Source organism: Heteronotia binoei, chromosome 2, assembly GCF_032191835.1.
Source record: "Heteronotia binoei isolate CCM8104 ecotype False Entrance Well chromosome 2, APGP_CSIRO_Hbin_v1, whole genome shotgun sequence".
NCBI lineage: Eukaryota > Metazoa > Chordata > Lepidosauria > Squamata > Gekkonidae > Heteronotia > Heteronotia binoei.
In genome coordinates, this window is record NC_083224.1 from 158,299,361 (window position 1) to 158,319,524 (window position 20,164).

General features: G+C 41.8%; 1 protein-coding gene across 3 annotated transcripts in view; it reads left to right on the forward strand.

Moving 5' to 3' along the window:
- Positions 1–20,164, forward strand: part of KIF14 (kinesin family member 14) — a 44,393-nt gene that overhangs the window by 20,984 nt on the left and 3,245 nt on the right. For 2 of the 3 annotated variants that reach the window (XM_060232343.1, XM_060232344.1), the window contains exons 18-29: positions 1,202–1,354; positions 2,203–2,320; positions 3,034–3,127; positions 3,636–3,774; positions 4,877–4,977; positions 5,625–5,707; positions 6,281–6,502; positions 7,044–7,228; positions 8,273–8,431; positions 9,517–9,639; positions 12,218–12,292; positions 12,719–12,854. In XM_060232343.1, the coding sequence (XP_060088326.1) occupies positions 1,202–1,354; positions 2,203–2,320; positions 3,034–3,127; positions 3,636–3,774; positions 4,877–4,977; positions 5,625–5,707; positions 6,281–6,502; positions 7,044–7,228; positions 8,273–8,431; positions 9,517–9,639; positions 12,218–12,292; positions 12,719–12,854 (1,588 nt within the window). The remainder of the gene's footprint in view (positions 1–1,201; positions 1,355–2,202; positions 2,321–3,033; positions 3,128–3,635; positions 3,775–4,876; positions 4,978–5,624; positions 5,708–6,280; positions 6,503–7,043; positions 7,229–8,272; positions 8,432–9,516; positions 9,640–12,217; positions 12,293–12,718; positions 12,855–20,164) is intronic. The other variant, XM_060232345.1, reaches the window with a different exon arrangement.

Here is a 20,164-nt window from a genome sequence, read left to right on the forward strand (position 1 = left end):
GCAGTCTTTTGACTACCTGCTATTTTACAGTTTCTGTTGTACTACTAATCTAAAATGAATGAAAGGCAATAGTATACATTTAATTATCTCACAGATAAATAGAGTTCAGAACCCTTTTGTGTTTGCCATTGTGTTGCATATTACTGACTTTGTGTTGCTCCATAATTTGTGATGGTAAAATTGAGGTGCTATTTTCTCACTTTTTAATCTCTCCATTTTATCCTCAATGTGGAGTCCTAAATCAGCTTAACAAATATATTTACAATCACTGAAGTCATATTGTGAATAACATCACATCACAAAGCCTTTTATTTTTTAAAAAATACCATATAATAAACAGAATCTAATGCTCCACTGACATTATTAGGACCACAGTGAAACAAACAATATTTCATGTTAAAATACCTGCCGCAACTGGACAGTCTTCAAGAGCAGGAAAATTATCCAAAATGCTGGATTTAGTCTTCTCTTGGGATGGTGTAACAATGTTGGGGGAGTCATGCTACAGAAGACCCTGGTTTGGGAGCCTCACAGAATCTTGGCCAGGTAACAAGCAGTGTGTGGTTTCAGTGGCTGGTCTTGAGGTATATTGAAGTAGCCTCATTTTCTTAAAAAAGAAACAGCAGCAGCAAAATTTCTGGCTATTGTCTTGTGTTGGTGAAAAAACCCGAGGATTATTGTTGATAATAATGGCTTCTACATCCTCAGCCCATAACAAATGGCAGCTTCAAACAGGGTTCCTAGTAGCAGTAGAAGACATGGACTTCAGAGACTTTGCAGGTCACTTGACTCAAGCCCTCTCTGTCCCTTACATTTTCAATAATTTGTTGCTCAATACCCAAACTCCCATTTCCTTTATTTCTTCTCTACCTTCCAAGCCCTTTCTTAATAATTCAGAATTCTTTGAAAACTTCTGGAAACCAAAATATCATATGAAGAGTGGAAAATCCATTGTAGAGTTTATTTGGATTGTTTTGAGCAGAGAATATCCATAGACAAAACTTTACAAATATTGTGGGGATTTTATGGGTAGAATGAAGAAAACATGGCAAGATCTGATTCTAGTGATGTTTGTGATTTACATGATTATGTACTGTGATTACATGCTTACGTATTGATAGAACATAAAATGTGACTTGCTCTGGGCAATGGTTTTGATAGCTGCTGCATACCAGTCACTCTCAGCTTCTGTTTTTCCTAGGAAAAAGAATCACAAAGGAAACAGCTGCAGGAAATGAATAATCAAATGGCTGCAAACAAAATCCAAGAGTTGGAGAAAGCAAAGCGAGGCCTTGAGCTGGAGGTACACTTCAACAAGAAGCGCTTGGAAATGGAGACACTGGCTGCCAGAGAGGTAAATACTACTTCTATTTTTTTTAAAGTGTCCTGTCTGATCAGTCAGACAACCTATCCTGACACAGTATGGCTACTTTAGACCTATCAGTTCCATCCAGTATGACTTCAGTAGGTGCCCTCAAGCCCTTCTTTCCTAAAACCAGCTGCCATATGGGAGAGGGGAATTTATGTAACACGAGTGCTCTGGCATGCCACTCAGAACTAGGCCACTGAAAGGCATATTTTGAGGCTGCATCTCTGCAATACAGGATATTTGGGAATGTACTAGAGGGAGGTGAGACATCACTTTAAAATTACTTTAAGAAATGGGAACACTAAAGAAAATAATACACATCTCACCCACGTGAATCCAGTTCTGGAATAATAATCAAGAGTTTGATCTAAGTTGCGTGTCTATCTGTGGTAAGAATAGTTCATTTCTAATAATAATTTTAAAAACAGACACTCTGCCTTTCTCAGTCAGATCAAGGCCCATGTTCTGTTACCCACAGTAGCCAATTGGATGAATGCCCTTGGAAAGTCCTGAGCGGGGCACGACATTGAGAGCTGTCCCTTGTTTTTGTTCAGCAAGTGCTGTAAATTAAAATAATAATAATTCTGAGGCTTTCCCTGTACCTTGGATTACTGAAGGAACAGATCATTTCATGCTTCATTTAAGTACAGAATCTTCCAGTGCATATGATTTTTAAGATGTGTGAGCAAAGCAAGGGAATTAACAGAATCGATCTCATTTATACTGGACAGTTAGTATAGCAAAAAATAGACTTAAATGTATGATAGTGGTAGCATTTCCCTTAAAAGCATCCAGTCTTTTCTGCAAAGGTCATAACCATTGTTTTGAGCTAGGCGCTAGAAGATCATACGATTCGTCATGCCAAGATTCTTGAAGCTCTGGAGACTGAGAAACAGAAGATTGCCCTGGAAGTACAAACTCTTCAGCAGAATCGTGGAACCAAAAACAAAGGTATGGTTATAATATGTCTAATACAGAGTTACTTGTATCGTGATTGCATTCAAATATATTTTAAGGACTTTATAGAACCAGCCTTACTTTATCTCTGCTGGGGAGGGGCTTGTGTCTTCTCCTCCCTCTGCTGATCTGTATTCCAGCAGACAGAAAACAAGAATGTAATAACTTTCCCCTTCATGTGCGCTTTATTATTTTTACTTGGAGGGTAGCGCTTTTGTGTGTTTTATTTATTTAAAGAATTTAAATCCTGCTGAATGAGTCAGGATCCCTATGGAGCAAGTAGCCTGTGTGGCAGGAATTGCACTATATGCTGATAGAAACTATCCCCCACCCCCCTACTTCTACAGTTCCTATTAAGAACAACGCAGGGAGCTCCTGTGTATCCACTGGGACTTTAACTCAGAGAATGTTAGCTCACAGAAAGGCAGCTCACAGAATGGCATCTGATGCAGTGTCAGGGGAGCTTTAGGGTGCATTCATTGGTTGCAGAGACACTGAGGGAGACCTGGATTTTGCTTTGTTTAGAAAAATCGTTTGTCTAATTTCTGAACTAAATGTCGCATATATGACTATGCTATACAAATAAGAGTGACAGCATTCACTGTAGTTCATAATTTCAAGGTTTGCTGGGTCACTGAACTGACTACATAAGTACCAGGTGGGAATTCAACAAAAACCTACCTCAGATCTTTTTTTTTCCTGTTTAGCAGAGCCAAACTGGAGTTCTTTGAAACTATCAATGATGATCAAGGAGGCCAACACGATTAGTAGTCAATTAGATAAGCACACTGTTTTTTGTAGGTAAGTGCTTGAGTTAAAATTGTTGTTTGTTGTTGTTTGTTGTTGCAATGTCCTTTAAATACAGGAATCAGTTATAACGTTTCAGAGAATTATATGTAGCTAGCCCTCTTTAAAAGTGATATTGATGTTTTGGAAGCAGAGTTTGATGAGATTCAGTCCTGGCATTCTAAATATTTATTTTTTAAACAAAAAACTACTATAATGTTTTTAGTAACTTCTGAGGAGCATAACACACCCAGGAACACACGATCCCTGCTGGATCAGACCATTGGTCTATCTAGTCTCACACAGTGGCTGAGAAGTAACAGTGGAGGGCCAGTAGACAGGATATAAAGCCAAGGTCTTCACTTGATGTTTCTTCCTAGCACTGGCATTCACATATTTGCTAGGTAGTCTGCCTTATTTACCTGCCTGCCTCCCCAAATCTTTTCAATAGATAAGGAGCCAGTCTGATGATGATTGTTCACCAAAATAGTAAATACCTGTCATTCCCATTTTTTAAAACTAGGCATGATGAAATGAATGAAGGCAGTGGCAAGGGTTCTTCTTTTCAAGTACAGGTCCGTAACATCAGGCTGGGAGTTTCAACTTTCTGGAGTCTGGAGAAGTTTGAGTACAAGTTGGCTGCAATGAAAGAACTCTATGAGGTTTGTTTAGGAACTAGAAAAAATCCTTGCTTCCTAATGTTGCTTTTATAGGACTCAAAATTTTGCATGTTTGAATTTAAAACGTGGAGGGGGGGGGGGGAAATCTGTTGTCATTAGTCTTGCATGTCATCCAAAAGTATATTTTAAGCTAACCCGCTTGTGTGCTTCTCTATCTGTCTGATTCTCTCAGCCATGCCAACTTGAGATGTGATCTGTTTAAACTGTCAAAATATGACTTCGAGCTGTTTCTGCATGATATGGAAAAGGGTGCAAGGGATGTCCAAGTGCTTCACACAATTTGCTTTCCATGTTTCTGTGACTGATTCAAAGAGACCATGTGTGTGTTTGCACATTCATTTACAGTGCATATTCCACAGTTGGTGAAGGATGTAGTATGTGGGTTATGCTGCACTGTGAATGAGACTCCCCTCTCCTTGTACAGCTTGGGAAGATGTGCAAGTGATTTATGTGTCTGCTTCCAGTGCTTCTGTGTCATGTCTTGGTCTCCATTTATGTTTATTTATATGCCTGCTCATTTTCCAGACAGTTTGGAAATCTGCTTATCCTAGGTTCCAACCCAAACCCCTTTAGACCCCATTTACGATTCCTGCCTACCTAACTGTGGCTGTTGTGACTAATTTTTTCCATCTGGCGATTTCAGGCATACAGACAGCTAAGACACAAATACTAAGTCTAGTTTCACTTTTCATGTCTGCCAGCCTGGTTTTGAAAACAAAATGCATTTACTGGGATGGTCAGTGCTCCACCTGCTGGTTGTCTATGTTATAGCAACTAAATTCCAAACGTTGGAGTACAAAATTACCAAGGTCTTTTTGTCAGCTGTAAAAGCTGAAAGATGAGCTGTTTCTCAGTCCTGCTGTGTATTGTGGAGGCTTTGACAAAATGTTCAATGAGATCATGCAACAAAAGTGCTTGATGAGGTCCTAAACTTAACCCTGAATTCTGAGAAAGAATGTCTGAATGTGGTAAGGAGCCTTCTGATTTAAATGTGTAATGTGTAAATAGTGTTAGTGGCTACTTTTTAAAAAATTATGTAAATGCCTTCCTAACTGTAAGGAAACCAGGTTACTTTTCTTTACAGACCAATAATAGTAACAAAGCTGATGAGATTTTTTATGATCCCATGGATGAATGGGAACCTGATCTCTTGAATGTATCCATGTCTTCCTTTTCTAGAAGGAGGTAAGTACTTTCTATATTAATTTTAAAGCTGATGTTTGACTTTGTGCAAAATGTTGTAGATTAAAGTAAAGGTAACCCCCTGTGCAAGCATCAGTCGTTTCTCACTGCGGTCATGTTGCTTTCGCAACATTTTCATGGCAGACTTTTTATGGGGTGGTTTGCCATTGGATTACCTATGTAGAATACTAGGCTAGGAGACCCAGGTTCAGATCTCCACTGTGCCAGGGAAATTTTCTGGATGACCTTGGGCTAGTTACATACTCTAACCCTAACCTATCTCACAGGGTTGTTGTGAGGATAAAATGGAGGAGAGGGGAGTGATGTTAAACCTCTAAGAATTACTGGCATTGTTGGAGAGGGGTTTGTGTGGTTTTTTTTAGCTGATAATGAAAATAGGTTAGATACTACCAACTTTTCCTTTGGCACAAGAGAGAGGACAGGCCCCTTCTCATCTCCAAAAAGGCCACAATGGGGATCGTGGGACTTGAGAGGACAAAGAACTGTGTGGGAAAGGTGACAGGATCCAGCCAGTGTAAATTAATAAACTCTTCTAAGTAGAAAGATAAATGTAATGAAGTTTGTTGATGAGTTTCAAAAATGAATAGCAGGCTGTCTTGTTTTATTTTCTGTTCTCACCCATATTCCAGAAGCAGAAGTTTGAAGAAGAGCAAACGAATTTCTGGATGTTTGTCTGAGGTAAAGCTGAGTCTACATGATCCATATTTACCAGGTATGTGTGGCATGCTATGACATTCTAAAGCTATCTTTAGTGTTGTGTACCTGACACTTTGAAACAATTCATATTTATAGGGAGTGGAATTCTTTGAGATAATCTGCCTCAAGACTGATTACTAACAGTCTATGAAGCTAGCACACTTTCTTGATTAAAAATAAGGTTTTGCTTATGTTCCACCATTTAAAAGATTAGGCTCAAGATCTGTTATTGCATTGGCTTCATTATTTGTGTGTGTGTATATATATATATCTCCCACCTTTCTGTCCTCATAAGGGCCATCAAATTGGCTAATGAATTAAGACATGGATAATCAAATTGCATTTTAAAAACTAATAAAAGCAACCGCCATCATTATTGAAACAATTAAAATTGAGCTAAAATCCACACAGAACATTTAAAAAACATTGAACAGGAAGGAGGGATCACTGAAAGAAAATCAAATGAAACGAAGTCTTCACCTGCACTGACAGATGATAATGGAAGGGGACAGATGAGTCTGTCTGGGGACCAGAGTTTTGGTGTCACTACCAAGAAGGCCCTCTTTATGAAGTTGTTGTGTCATCACAGGCACAAGAAATAGATTGGGCAGACCAAGTTTGGATCCACCGGAATCATTTGTACCTGGTATTTGTAAAGAGTTGATAAGTTCTGCGCTGGATGTTTTGGAACAGACTCATGAAAAAGAAGAAAGCGTGGCACAAAATCTTCTAACAGCATTGTTCACTGTTTATGCTGGAGTCACCGCCATGACACATGCATATGAACAAACTGAAGAAAGTGAAGAGAACAGTAAGCACCACTTTATCAGCAAAGCCCATTTTGCACTGTTTGCATTGTTTTTTGTGAAATTGTCTGAAACAGACACCTCGTCCATATAGGGCTATTAATCTGGCTGGCAACAGCTCTCTGTTGTCTCTGGTAGAGGTGTCTTCTCAGAGCGTCCAGAAGCTGTAAAGGAGTGACTGGATAAATGCTCCCTCTCCTGATCCCCCTTCAGAAGATCATTTGCAAGATGTTTGGTTAGAATGTATTCTGTGGCACCTTCTCTGGTTCCCCAAGGTGACCTGGGCCCTAGAATTTGTACCTGTAGTATTCGCACACACCCCTTCCTGTCTCTTCTACCCAGTTTCCTTAGTTCCTTTAACCCGAGATGCTGAAGACTAAACCAGAGACATTCTGCTCACAGAAAATGTGCTGTAACACTGAGTTATGGCCCTCTTGCATTCCAATTTTCAATCTATTAATGAATGATTGGAAACATTTCTTTCTCCTCCCCAGATCTTTGCCAAAACAACTTGTCTTCTAATTGATTATTTCTCTCTGGGTTTAGTTTTCACTGTGGACCAGGCTGCTCAGTCCTGCAGCATCAGAATCGCTTCTTCCTTTGAACAGCTTGTGGTTCTAAGCAAGCAGTGGCTGAACAATTCCCAAAAAAGCAAGGAATTTATGCATGCTTATGACGGACTATGGGAAGGCCTAAAACATTTGGGAGGATACTTACAATTGCTATTGCAGGTGAGGAATCTCATTGCCAATGTTTTTTAAAAATGAAACTTACACTGGGAGTGTAGCCTGTTGTATGGCAAGAATATTACAATGTTCTGTTGGTGCAGCTGCTATTTGTACTATTGTCATATACTATTATTATGGTGAGAAGCAGGGCTCTTTTTCTAGAAAAAAACCAGCAGGGGCTCCAGGAAGCCATACCACAGTGCGGCTCGGCCCCTCAAGCCCAGCTGGCGAGTTGGGCCCCAGGAAACTGCTGCTGCAGCATGGCCCAGCCAGTGAGCTGGGGCCCAGGAGGCCACGTCGTTGCCTTCCCTCTGCCTTCCTTTTTTTTTGAACTGGAGCCCTAGCCAAGCCAGCTGGAACAGGGCTCCAGTGTGCTTTAGCTCAAAAAAAGCCCTGGTAGGAAGGCACATAACTGTCTTATGCTGAATCAGGCCACTAGTCTATCAATGTCTTCCTGACAGTTAGGGTGGTTCCTCAGGCTTTCTCAGGAGGTGGTGGGCTCTTCTCTGAAGATTTTAAAGCAGAAGCTAGATGGCCATCTGACAGCAATGCTGATTCTTTTAATTTAGGCAGATCATGAGAGGCTGGGTAAGAAGGGATGAGCCAGTGCTTGGCTCTTGTGGCCCTTTCTTGCATACCTAGGGTAATGCTGATAACTGCCTTAGGATCAGGAAAAAAATTTCCTGCAAGGTCAGCTTGGCCTTGGGATCCTGGAAGTATTTTGCCTTTCTCTGGGGATTGAACAGAGGACACTGGGGGAGTGGGGGGGTAGCTGTGATTTCCTGCATTGTGCAGACTGTTGGACTAGATGACCCTTGAAGTCCCTGACTTGCAATGAATGTCCAGGGTCTCAAGGAGACCTTTCACAACCCCAAATCCCCCTCCATCAATATTTTCAGCTTGAGGTGCTGGGGCTTGAACCTGGGACTTTCTGGGTGCAAGGCAGATGTCCTTCCACTGAGCCACAGCCCCTGGGACCAGCATATTAATATGTACTGCAGCAAAATGTTTCCTATCAGTTATGAATTCTGTATTTTTGTGTCTCAGGGTGGGTGTTCAGATTTATCTTCGATAGTCACAGAGGCACAGAAGAAAATAATACACACACTGAAAGAAATGGTAAAATTCATAGGACTCTTGGTGGTACTTACAGGGTCAGACATACATTTTCCAGCAGGAAATAAAGGTGATGCAAGCAATTCAAAGGTAAAACAATGTGTATTTGAAACATAAGATTTAAGATGTTTCTAGTAGATAAGTCCAAGAAGGAAAATTAGGAAGGTGTTAAGCAATGATCACTAGTTTGAGTATGTTTCCTCAGCTATATTTGGTATCAGCTCAGTACTTAAAAGCTTTCTCGGAGAACTCCCAGGGGAGAAAATTCATTGGCTGTTGATGTTGGCTGCCCTATTTAATTTTGCGTTGTTAAGATCAGCTCTTCCAGAACTTCACCTGTCTTTTATACTGTAGTAAGCCCTGGAAGGCCTTCTGGGGAAGGGAGTGGCACAACTCCTGAGTTTTTCCTGATCCCAAATGAGTAGTAGCTTGTTTAACCTCCTGATAGAAAAAGAAATATAGCAAGATTGTTCTGTGTTCACATTGTCAGGACAATATTTTATGGCTGTGATGATACAATGTGTTAAGTGATGGGAAACAGTTTAAAGTGGTGCCACTGAAACTTTTGGTTCTTTCAACTTATTTTGCTTCCATTGCGTGCCCATTATATGGTGCTATGTGGAAAACATTCAACTATCCTGACTTTCCAACAATAAGTAAGCATTTCAAATTTGAGGCATAAGAATTCTCTTGTTCTTCCTTCAGAATCTCATAAATCTCTTGGTGAGATTTTGGTAACAGTTACTTCTATAAAACTTAAGGCACTTAATGAGCAAGAGAGTTTCAGGTAAACAGGCATTTTGGTCTGCAGTAGAAGAGCAAAATCTGAGTCCGGTAGCAGTTTGGAGACCAACAAAATTTTGGAAGCATAAACTTTTGAGAGTCAATGCTCTGATGAAAGTTGCCACTGGGCTTCAGTCTTGTACATTTAAGAGAGTAATTCTAAACAGGCCCACTTAGATTTAAGTCCAGTTTAATTCAATGGGGCTTACTTCTTGGAAAGTCTTCTTAGTATTGAAGTTGCCTCCCATAGAAAAATCACTTTGCACAAAATTGGGACCTAATCTATCTTAGTGCTTTTTAAAGGTTGTTTCTGCTACATGTTTTGATTAAGCCATTAACTTTTTCAAATTTACAACTGGCTACTAAGAGTTTTCTTTTCTTTTGCGAGTCAGGAAGAACTTATACCTGACCTTTATGATGGTCTAGGTGCAGGACTAGAACATCTTATAGACTGCATACAGAAGACATTGAGGGACACACAAGATGAACTCTTAAAATGGTATCCACAAAATGAGGTGAGAGAGATTTTTAAATCATGCCATCTTTTTGGTATGAGGAGGGAGACATAGTTTTAGGCAGAGATCAATTTAATGCCTTACCCTGGATTTTATTTGTGAAATACTGGTATATGTTAGTGGTTTGCCTATGTATATATTTATGTATGGTTTTTTTGTGTTCGTGCCTCCCTTTTCATATTATGACAGCTGCTTATGTCATACAAAAACACACTGCTGTTTACCAGAAGAGATAGTGAAATCTGGCTGTCACTTAAGTTGTTCACTTTTTAATACCAGAAATAGTTTGAATTAACAAAAGTACATTGAGAATTCAAAACAAACTTGGCATGTTTTCTATGATGTTTAACAGTTATGGTGTTTTATTTTAAAAGTATTTTTAAAGCCTCTGATTGACCCTCTAGCACTTTTCCAGACACTCTGGAGCATTAATTGCTTAAAAGTTTCTCTTCATTGGTAACTTAGAGCAAGATAATAATCATTTTTATTGTTGAATGTAATTATAGTTTAAAGGTCTTTGTGTGGAAGTGCATACTGTATTCCAAAATATATAGGCCAGGATTTATTTTATTTAAGGGATTTCTAGCCCACCAAAGCAGGCTCAGGGTGGGCTGCAAACAAAATATAATACTGCATATCATAAAACATAATATGAAATGATTGAAGAAGAATAAGCTTAGTGACAAGTAGAACTTGTAATTTCCCCCTTTGAATAGCTGACTCCTTCCGGCCCTGCCCTGCCCTGCATATGATATCATAAACAGCTTGAGAATGTCCTGCCAGTTTCCAGAGCAGCATGCTGTGTGACATGGGCTGCTTGAAAAGAAATATGCTTTAAATGTTTCCAAAAGCACAAAATTCCGATATATAAAATTGTTTTGGCTGGTTTGTAATTATCAAATTTGCACTATAGCATACAGAAATGGCCTCTTTTAAAAAATAAAGCTATATTTAAGATGCATCCATCAAGCATATGTGTCTGTATTAGGGATGTGAAAAAAAAATCAGGATTTTTCGGGTTCGGGTGTATTGGACCTGAAAAATATTATTTCCCAGTATTCCCAAATCCCAATATCAGTATGGTACTGGGATTTGGGATTTTTCAGAAGTTCCATTTTTTTTTGCTCCATTATACCCTATAGAGGACCATTATAGGGTATAATGAGAAACTGATCCAGGGGGTTGGGTGCCTGGTGGGTTTTCTTTTGTATTTTTAGTGTGTGTGTACATGCCCACCTGGAAGTTACAGTGATCTCTGGTAACCGACCCTTACTGGGGGCCTGGAGGATATTCAGGGAGGTGGCCAAATAAAGCCTGCCTCTCCTCCTGACTACTGGTATTTCAAGAAGGTCTTCCATTCAAGTTCTTGCTAGAGCTGACCCTGCTTAGCTTCCAAGATCTGATGAGATCTGGCTTGCCTGGACTATCTAGGTCAAGGCGAGGGCCCCCCTGTTTTTTGGGGTAGAGGCACTAGCATCTATGCTACACATTTTGTGCCTTTTGCCTTGCCTGCTAGTGCCTTTTGTCAAAAGAACCCCCAAGTTTCAAAAAGATTGGCCAGGGGTTATAATTTTATAGGCCCATAGAAAAGTTGCCAATAGAGGGGAAAAGGTGTTTAAAAGGATAGTGCTCTGCAAGCTGTGGGTGAACTCTGAAGGCACTTAAAGGGTTTGCAGTCCCTTTAAATGCTTTACATAAGAACATAAGAGAAGCCATGTTGCATCAGGCCAATGGCCCATCCAGTCCAACACTCTGTGTCACACAGTGGCCAAAAAACCCCAGGTGCCATCAAGAGGTCCATCAGTGGGGCCAGGTCACTAGAAGCCCTCCCACTGTTGCCCCCCACCCCAGCACCAAGAATACAGAGTATCACTGCCCCAGACAGAGTTCCATCTATACCCTGTGGCTAATAGCCACTGATGGACCTGCTCCATATGTTTGTCCAACCCTCTCTTGAAGCTGTCCATGTTTGTAGTTGCTGCCACCACCATGTATGTAGCTTGCCTTCTGCAAGCTGAGAACTCTGATGACATTTAAAGGGACTGAGAACCCTTTAAATACCTTTTAACTGTGGGTTTCTGGATAATCTCAAATATTTTTCTGTAAACTGAGGACAGTCTTGCTGTTGATAAACCTGCACTGTAACATGGGGATCTGCAATAGGAAAGAGGAATTGGTGGAAAATTCCCTCATGCTTTCATGCAACGCATGTGAATGGGAAAGGAGTTAGGATCCCACCCAGTGTATACGGAAAGATTTAAAAAAAAATCATGATCAATCTTTGTGATAGTTTGGCACTATCAAAGCTATATGGCCTGGTTCATAATATTGGGTGACGTAAATATGCTCTGCATGGTTGTTGAGCAGGATATGTGGAAGTTTACATGTGTGATGATTTAATGTCTGTAATTCTCTGGTATAATTAGATATTGTCAGATGACAGAGAAGTGTTGCCTTTCCCCTGCAATCCAAAGATCATGTCACCTGGTATGTGCGAACCAGGAGAAGGTTGATGTAATTAACTGTACTGTGCACAGTTGAATATATTTAGAGGCATTCTAAAATGTTTTCTCTTCAGGTTCAGAATCAGCTAAAGAATAAAACTATGGCTTTGGCTAACCTCCTTGAAAAGATCGTATCTGATTGTCAAAAGGTAAATGGAAATCTTTCTTAATATTTTCACTTGAGCTTCCCTGGAGTAATGTTAGCTACTCATTGGAATGGCATTCCATCAACTATTACCGTGGTAAATAGTGTAGATTTTCCAAGTCAGAGCTGCAATGAGCAGCAACTGATCCCTCCTTTCAGAAATGTACCAGTATGATTATATTTTTTAAACATATGCATTCATGTTTTATGTTCTAAGGTATGCACTTACAATCTTAGGTGTATGCCTGAAACTGTAAATGGGGTGAAGATGCTGTTACTGTAAGCATGCTGCATTTCTGTAGCTCTTTAGATACTAGTGCAGCTCAAGAGTATCCGAGGAACAACCATTTAGCAGCATTGTGGTGCCTTAATTTGATGGAAGGAGTTGTGTGCTCTCTCATCTTTTGAAAATTTGTATGCATTAACACAGAAAGAAATAGCATTATTAAGGAGAACAGAATCTGTTGATCAGGAAGTGAATAAAGCAACTGATAAAGCTGCCAAATTGTTGGAGTTTCATCATTGTCTAGATCAAGTCTACCAAATGGTCACTTCTTCATTACAAGGTATGTGTGCTTTGTTCCTGCTTCTTATTCTACAAAATCACTTTAAGGCTATGATTTAAGAGAGGATTGTGATAGGATCCTCTAGTTTTGCTTCATGATCTTTCTCAATGTGTTGATACCTTGATTGACTTTTGAGGCCGAATTTACCTGCTACCTCTGAGACAGTTTTGGCTGCCACTGAATATCTTCTGTGGCCCCTTGTGGAGATCTGTTTAGTAACTTGGAGAAGTGCCAAATGCTTGGATAGCTCAGGCTATGTAGGTACTTCCTGCCCAGTGGCCCTAATGGAGGAAATATGCTGGCATGAGGAGGAATGTATGCTTGATCAGGTCTTTTGCACATTATGGAGGTACTGTGGAAACCAGCCACCAGGAAACCATTTTTGTTACGCCAGGCTTGCCCCAAAAGGCAAAGAGATGATTTTGAAAAAAAAAAATTTGGGAGCAGTGAGTCTCATGACATTTAGTGCAGCAATATACATCATCTGTTCTTCTATGGAAGATCTTGATTTTAGATGGTCACAGTTTGTTTTCTCAACAGGTATCATGTTTTTCCATAATGTACCGACTGTGTTAAGTGTACAGTTTCCACTTAGGGCTGAAAGATCTCAGTATCTGTCGGTGTTTGCCACTGTTAGTTTGCAGAATGCCAAATTCTCTGCATAAGATGGGACAATCAGATGGCTGTTAATTACATTGAAATCCTGACTTTTTTGCCATTGCAGAACAGAAGGTGGCATTTGTGGAGATCCCTAGAGGGCTCTCTCATCTAGGCCCTGACCTGACTGAGATCACTTAGCTTTACAAGGTTTCTGTATCCTTCCATCCATAACTTGAGACTACATTCAATGTATATTCCCTTCCTAGCCCCAGGAGCAGTGCATTCTAGAATACTTGTAGGGAACACACTGACATTAATCCTTGCCTGGCACTTCTAAAAATGGGGTCTGATTGCACACAATTTTAGATCAACTCTAAAGCAGCTGGTCGATGTGCTTGGTCAGAATATTAAAATGCTGCTAGCCTATATTCTCCCACTTGGCTCAGCAATACTGCAAACTTTTCTTTAGCATACAGTGATCTTCCTCCAGCTAAAGTGGCCCTTCCTCTGGGAGAGGAGGGACTTAAATGAGAGGAAGGGTCCTCAGGCCTCAAACTTTGCTAACAGTGGCATAGGGTACTACTTGCCCTACTGCTAAATGGTCAAGAATTCACCTCAAGAACAAGAAGTTTTTTTATTGTTCTTTCTTACTGACTCAGAACCCTTCAGTGTTCACAACCCATTTCAGCACAGAACTACTCTTGTCAAGCTGGTGGCGTAAAAAGGTATGCAGTTTTTGAAGCCAAGAATTTTATTTAACACTGAGTTTTAGTATCTGTCAGTCCCTAAAAGGACCCATAAATTGAAATCTCTTATGCTGTAGTGGAGATGCTCTACTTCAGGGGAATGTGCTGTTGAACTTTAAGATTTCCTTTCTGTGAAACCTCTGGATCATATCTACATTAGAGAAGTTGCATTCTTTTGAATGGTGCAATGCTGTAGCCCAGGTCTAGAACTACAAGTTTCAATTGGTACACACACAGTTTAGCTTTCTTAACCAAGACTGTATGCAGGGTGACTGTGTGGGGGAAGATATTTGTGCATTTCCTGCATTATGCAGAGGGTTGGACTAGATGCTCCTGGAGGTTCCTTCCAACTCTATGATTCTATGACTATGCAGGGGTAGGTTGAGATTTGATTCTTTCTATCATCTGTCTGTCATCTATCATCTGTCTATCTTATTTGGAAAATTGAATATGCAAGCTTGCTTTCTCAGTTGTGATTAGCTTGTATGTGAGTAATGGGACATGTTACCCAAACGTATGTGGAAAAAACAGGATAAGATCATATCCTAAATTCTGTGTATGTTGTAGGCAGTAGCTGCCCCCTCCCAACCTGTGTATGCCATTCATGTGTGATATGTGCCCACATTTCAGAGAGCTCTGAGAGAGAGTGGATAAGAATGCTATAACGGTGAGGATCTGCTTTCTAAACAGCTGGGGGAAATTGCTGAGAAGTGTGAGTTGTGTGATGGCTGAGAATTTCTGAATTTGTGTGGTTGCTGGGGAACTGCTATGTGTTTGTTTTGAGGGGGCTATAGGTGAGTGTTGCTGATTGACTGGGAATGGCTGTGTTCCTGGGGCAGACTGAAGCCCTACCCTCTTTGCATTATTAAGCTCCACCTTGCCAGAGGCGCGAGCCGAAGGGCGAGAGCTAAAGGGCTCTTAGCCTGGGGGCTCTGTAAGGACCAGGAACCCAGATTCCTATTTTCCTTGTGTCCCAAGAAGGTAAGTAGACCCTCCAGAAGGAGAGCCACATAAACACAACAGGATTTAAAGGGGGACTGTATATTTTAAAAAGCTATCATGAAGGTAGAATGCTGGCAGGGGGGTGGGGGCTTTCCATTGTTTTGCACTGAGTGTCACATGTATGACTATCTGTCCAGAGGAGCTCCTGGGCCTCAGGGAAAGAGTTCATAGCCTTGAGGCCGAGGTGGCTGACCTGGAGATACAGAGACAGTCAGTTAGGCACTCAGAGAAGATTCTTGGGGATGTGTTAGATGAGCCCCACTCTGAACATGGCAGACCCATTGCTGCCAGGGAGCATGAGGGTCAAGAGGAAACAGGGCACCATGCTGAGGACAAGGGGAATGCGCCCTCAGAAGGAACCTCTTCTTCAGTTGGTGAGCGCGTATCCTTTCATGCCAAGGAACCATCCCTGGGCAGGGAGGGAGGGGGTGTCTTGGTAGTTGGTGATTCGATCCTTAGGCAAGTAGACAGCTGGGTGGCAAAACTACATACTGACTGTATGGTGACTTGCCTGCCTAGTGTGAAGGTAGCAGACATTACGCATGTTGTAGATAGGCTGATAGATAGTGCTGGGGAGGAGCCAGTGGTCGTGGTGCATGTTGGCACCAATGATGTGGGGAAATGCAGTCATGAGGTAATGCCCAAGACTTGGTGAGAGATGTAAAAGTGATTGCACCGCTTGGGAGCAGTGACCATAATGTTATTGATTTCACCATTTGTATAAATAGGGAGTTGCCCCAAAAGACCAGCACAACCACTTTTAACTTTAAAAGGGGTAAATGCTCTGAGATGAGGAGGCATGTGAAGAGGAAACGGAAAGGAAAGGAAAATGCAGTCAAAACCCTTGGGGAAGCTTGGAGGCTATTTAAAACTACAATCCTAGAAGCTCAGATAAAATACATACCACAAGTTAGGAAAGGCACAAACAGGTATAAGAAAAGGCCTGCATGGTTAACAAACAAAGTTATGGAAGCTGTAAAAGGTAAGAAGGATTCCTTTAAGTGATGGAAAGCTAGTCCAAGTGAGATTAATAAAAGGAAACACAGGCTGTGGCAAAACCGATCAGGCAGGCAAAAAGGGACTATGTATATTTTGCATATTGCAAAAAACATAAAGACCAACAATAAAAATTTATTCAAATATATTAGAAGCAGGAAACCAGCCAGGGAGGCAGTGGGGCCCTTGGATGACCAAGGGGTAAAAGGATTACTGAAGGAGGATAGGGAAATGGCTGAGAAGCTGAATGCATTTTTCGCCTCCGTCTTCACTGTGGAAGATGAGAAGTGTTTGCCCACTCCAGAACCGCTAATTTTGGAAGGGGTGTTGAAAGACCTGAGTCAGATTGAGGTGACAAGAGAGGAGGTCCTACAACTGATAGACGAATTAAAAATTAATAAGTCACCAGGTCCGGATGGCATACATCCAAGGGTTCTGAAAGAACTCAAAGGTGAACTTGTGGATCTCCTGACAAAAATATGTAATCTTTCATAGAAATCTGCCTCCGTTCCTGAGGACTGGAAGGTAGCAAATGTCACTCCCATCTTTAAAAAGTGTTCCAGAGGAGATCCCGGAAATTACAAGCCAGTCAGTCTGACTTCAATATCGGGGAAGTTGGTAGAAACCATTATCAAGGACAGAATGAGTAGGCACAACGAGGAACACGTTATTGAGGAAGATTCAGCATGGGTTCTGTAAGGGAAGATCTTGCCTCACTAACCTGTTACAGTTCTTTGAGGGGGTGAACGAACATATGGACAAAGGGAACCCAATAGATGTTTACCTTGACTTCCGGAAAGCTTTTGATAAAGTTCCTTATCAAAGGCTCCTTAGTAAGCTCGAGAGTCATGGAGTAAAAGGACAGGTCCTTTTGTGGATCAAAAACTGGCTGATTAATAGGAAACAGAGAGTGAGTATAAATGGGCAATCTTTGCAGTGGAAGATGGTAAGCAGTGGGGTGCCACAGGGCTCAGTACTGGGTCCCATACTCTTTAACTTGTTCATAAATGATTTGGAGTTGAGAGTAAGCAGTGAAGTGGTTACGTTTGCAGATGACATTAAATTGTTCAGAGTAGTAAGAACCAGAGAGGATTGTGAGGCACCCTAAAGGGATCTGTGGAGGCTGGGTGAGTGGGCGTCAACGTGGCAGTAGAGGTTCAGTGTAGGGGTGTGCAAAAAACAAATACAGATTTACACGGATTCGGAAATACACAGGGCCAAAAAATTTGGAATACCGTGTATTTCCGAATACCGGTACTTGGAATAACCGCATATACGGTAGATGCGCGGCTATTACCGAATATACGGCCCCATTATACCCTATGGCCATTGAAATCAATGGCAAAATAGGGTATATTGGAAGCCATCTGGAGGGGAGTGGGTTTGAGGGAGAGTCCCCAAATTTGCAGGGGACCTGCAGGGGACTCTCCCCTACAACCCCCCCCCCCTCGAAGTCCCAAAAAGGTTGGGCTAGGGGGATCCCATTCCAGGGGGCCCAAAGAGGGTGCCCCTATCCCACCATTATACCCTATGGGCCATTGAAATCAAAGGCAACATAGGGCATAATTAGAGGCTACTAGGGGGCAGGGGATTTGAGGGAGAGCCCCCAAAACTGCAGGGAACCCGCAGGGGACTCTCCCCTACAAAACCCCCAAGTCCCAAAAAGATTGGGCCAGGGGGTCCCATTCCATGGGCACCCAAAGCCAAACCTAACTTCACACCACAGAATCTCTATAGGTCCCAAATTCACTACATCCATCTATCTACTCTATGAACCCTGCTGGCCTGGAACTAATATAAACCCAGTTGCTAATGTTACTGCCACACAAAACACAATCTGCTCAAGGTCTGCTCTGTAGACCTGGCTGCAGCAAACCCAGATGTCAGCTCTCCAGCCCTGCCCCAAACAACATGGGGAGAGTTGGCCAAGCACAACAAGCCTGCTGGTTCTGGGTCTCTCACCCAGGTGCCAGCTTCCCTGCCACAGAACACACAATCTACAGATACCAGCTCTCCAGCCCTGCCCCAAACAACACAACTCTCAAACAAGAGAAGCGGTGGACAGATCTGAACAACAACAACAGATCCAAACAGACCACCTAGAAACAACTGTTAAAAAAGTGACCCTTTTTAACAATGAAAATTAGGCCAAACAGCCCCCCTCCACAAGAGAACCAGAAGAGAAAAGGAACAACAGCAGCACAACACAGCAGCAACCAATCAAACACAGAATCCTTTTAAAACAGTAAAAAAACCTTGACTTTTAATAATGCAGGAACTTTACCTACCCCTCCCCCAAAAAAACCCTTCACCCTAACCCCAAGAAATCCAAGCCACCCAAATCAGGAAAAGTAAAAGGACACTGCACTTTTAAAAGTCCTCTCACTAAAGCCAAGATATGGGCAAATTGGCAAAACCCCCCCACCCCAGGCCCCCACCCCCAGCAGAACCCCCTAACCCCAAATAATCTACCCAGTACTCACCCATCCAAATCTGGATAAGTAAAGGGACTCTGAGTCTTAAAAAGTCCTTTTACTAACTAAAATAAAAACAAGAACCCCAAGACTGCCTTACCTTAGACGTCTTCTCTTCTCCTAGCAGGTCAGACAAGGCTGAAAGAGAGCAGCAGCAGCTGAGGCCAAGGTCCAGTGCAGCACAATCTCTCTCACACACCAACACAGCAGCAATGGAATGGAGTCCAGCCAGGCAGACTCCTTTAAAAAGTTTTCTGGCCCTACACGGAGCAGTTTCAAAAAATACCACTGCTCTGTGATTGGCCAGAGAACACTGTTTACTTGGATATCCAAGTAAAAGAACAACAACGTTGCTGATGGCTAGGGAATTAGCCCAGCCATCAGCTAAACAGCTCTGCAAAGCATGCATTTGTAATGCATTTTGCAAATGCATGCTTTGGATTGGCTGCTGGGGCTCCTCTCCCCCTCCCTCCCTGATCCCAGGGAAGCTATGGGAGAGGCGGGAAAAGGCTTCCAAAGGCAGGAAAGGAGGCAAGCAGCTTCCCTGAGGCTGCAGAAGCTCCTTCCCCGCCTTTTCCATGGAGTTCCGTATACTTCCGAATATCTATTCAGAAAGGCTGAAAGAGTATCTATTCGGAAGTATACAGGGAGCTGTATACAGCTCCTATATAATGGCTTCAAAATGTATTTGGAAGTATACGGCGCTGTATACTTCCAAATCAGGGGTGATTCGGGGGTTTCTTTGATTCGGCCGAACCGAATGCACACCCCTAGTTCAATGTGGCCAAATGCAAAGTAATGCACATTGGGGCCAAAAATCCTAGCTACAATTACAAGTTGATGGGGTGTGACCAAGAGAGAGATCTTGGGGTCATTGTAGATCTCACTGAAAATGTGAAGACAGTGTGCGACTGCAATAAAAAAGGCCAATGCCATGCTGGGAATTATTAGGAAGGGAACTGAAAACAAATCAGCCAGTATCATAATGCCCCTGTATAAATCGATGGTGTGGTCTCATTTGGAATACTGTGTACAATTTTGGTCACTGCACCTCAAAAAGGATACAGCATTGGAAAAAGTCCAGAAAAGGGCAACTAGAATGATTAAAGGTTTGGAACACTTTCCCTAGGAAGAAAGGTTAAAACGCTTGGGGCTTTTTAGCTTGGAGAAACGTTGACTATGGGGTGACGTAATAGAGGTTTATAAGTTTATGCATGGGATGGAGAAAGTAGAGAAAGAAGTACTTTTCTCCCTTTCTCACAATACAAGAACTCGTGGTCATTCAATGAAATTGCTGAGCAGTAGGGTTAGAACGGATAAAACGAAATACTTCTTCACCCAAAGGGTGATTAACATGTGGAATTCACTGCCACAGGAGGTGGCTACAAGCATAAACAGCTTCAAGAGGGGTTTGGATAAAAATATGGAGCAGAGGTCCATCAGTGGCTATTAGCCACAGCATATTATTGGAACTGTCTAGGGCAGTGATGCT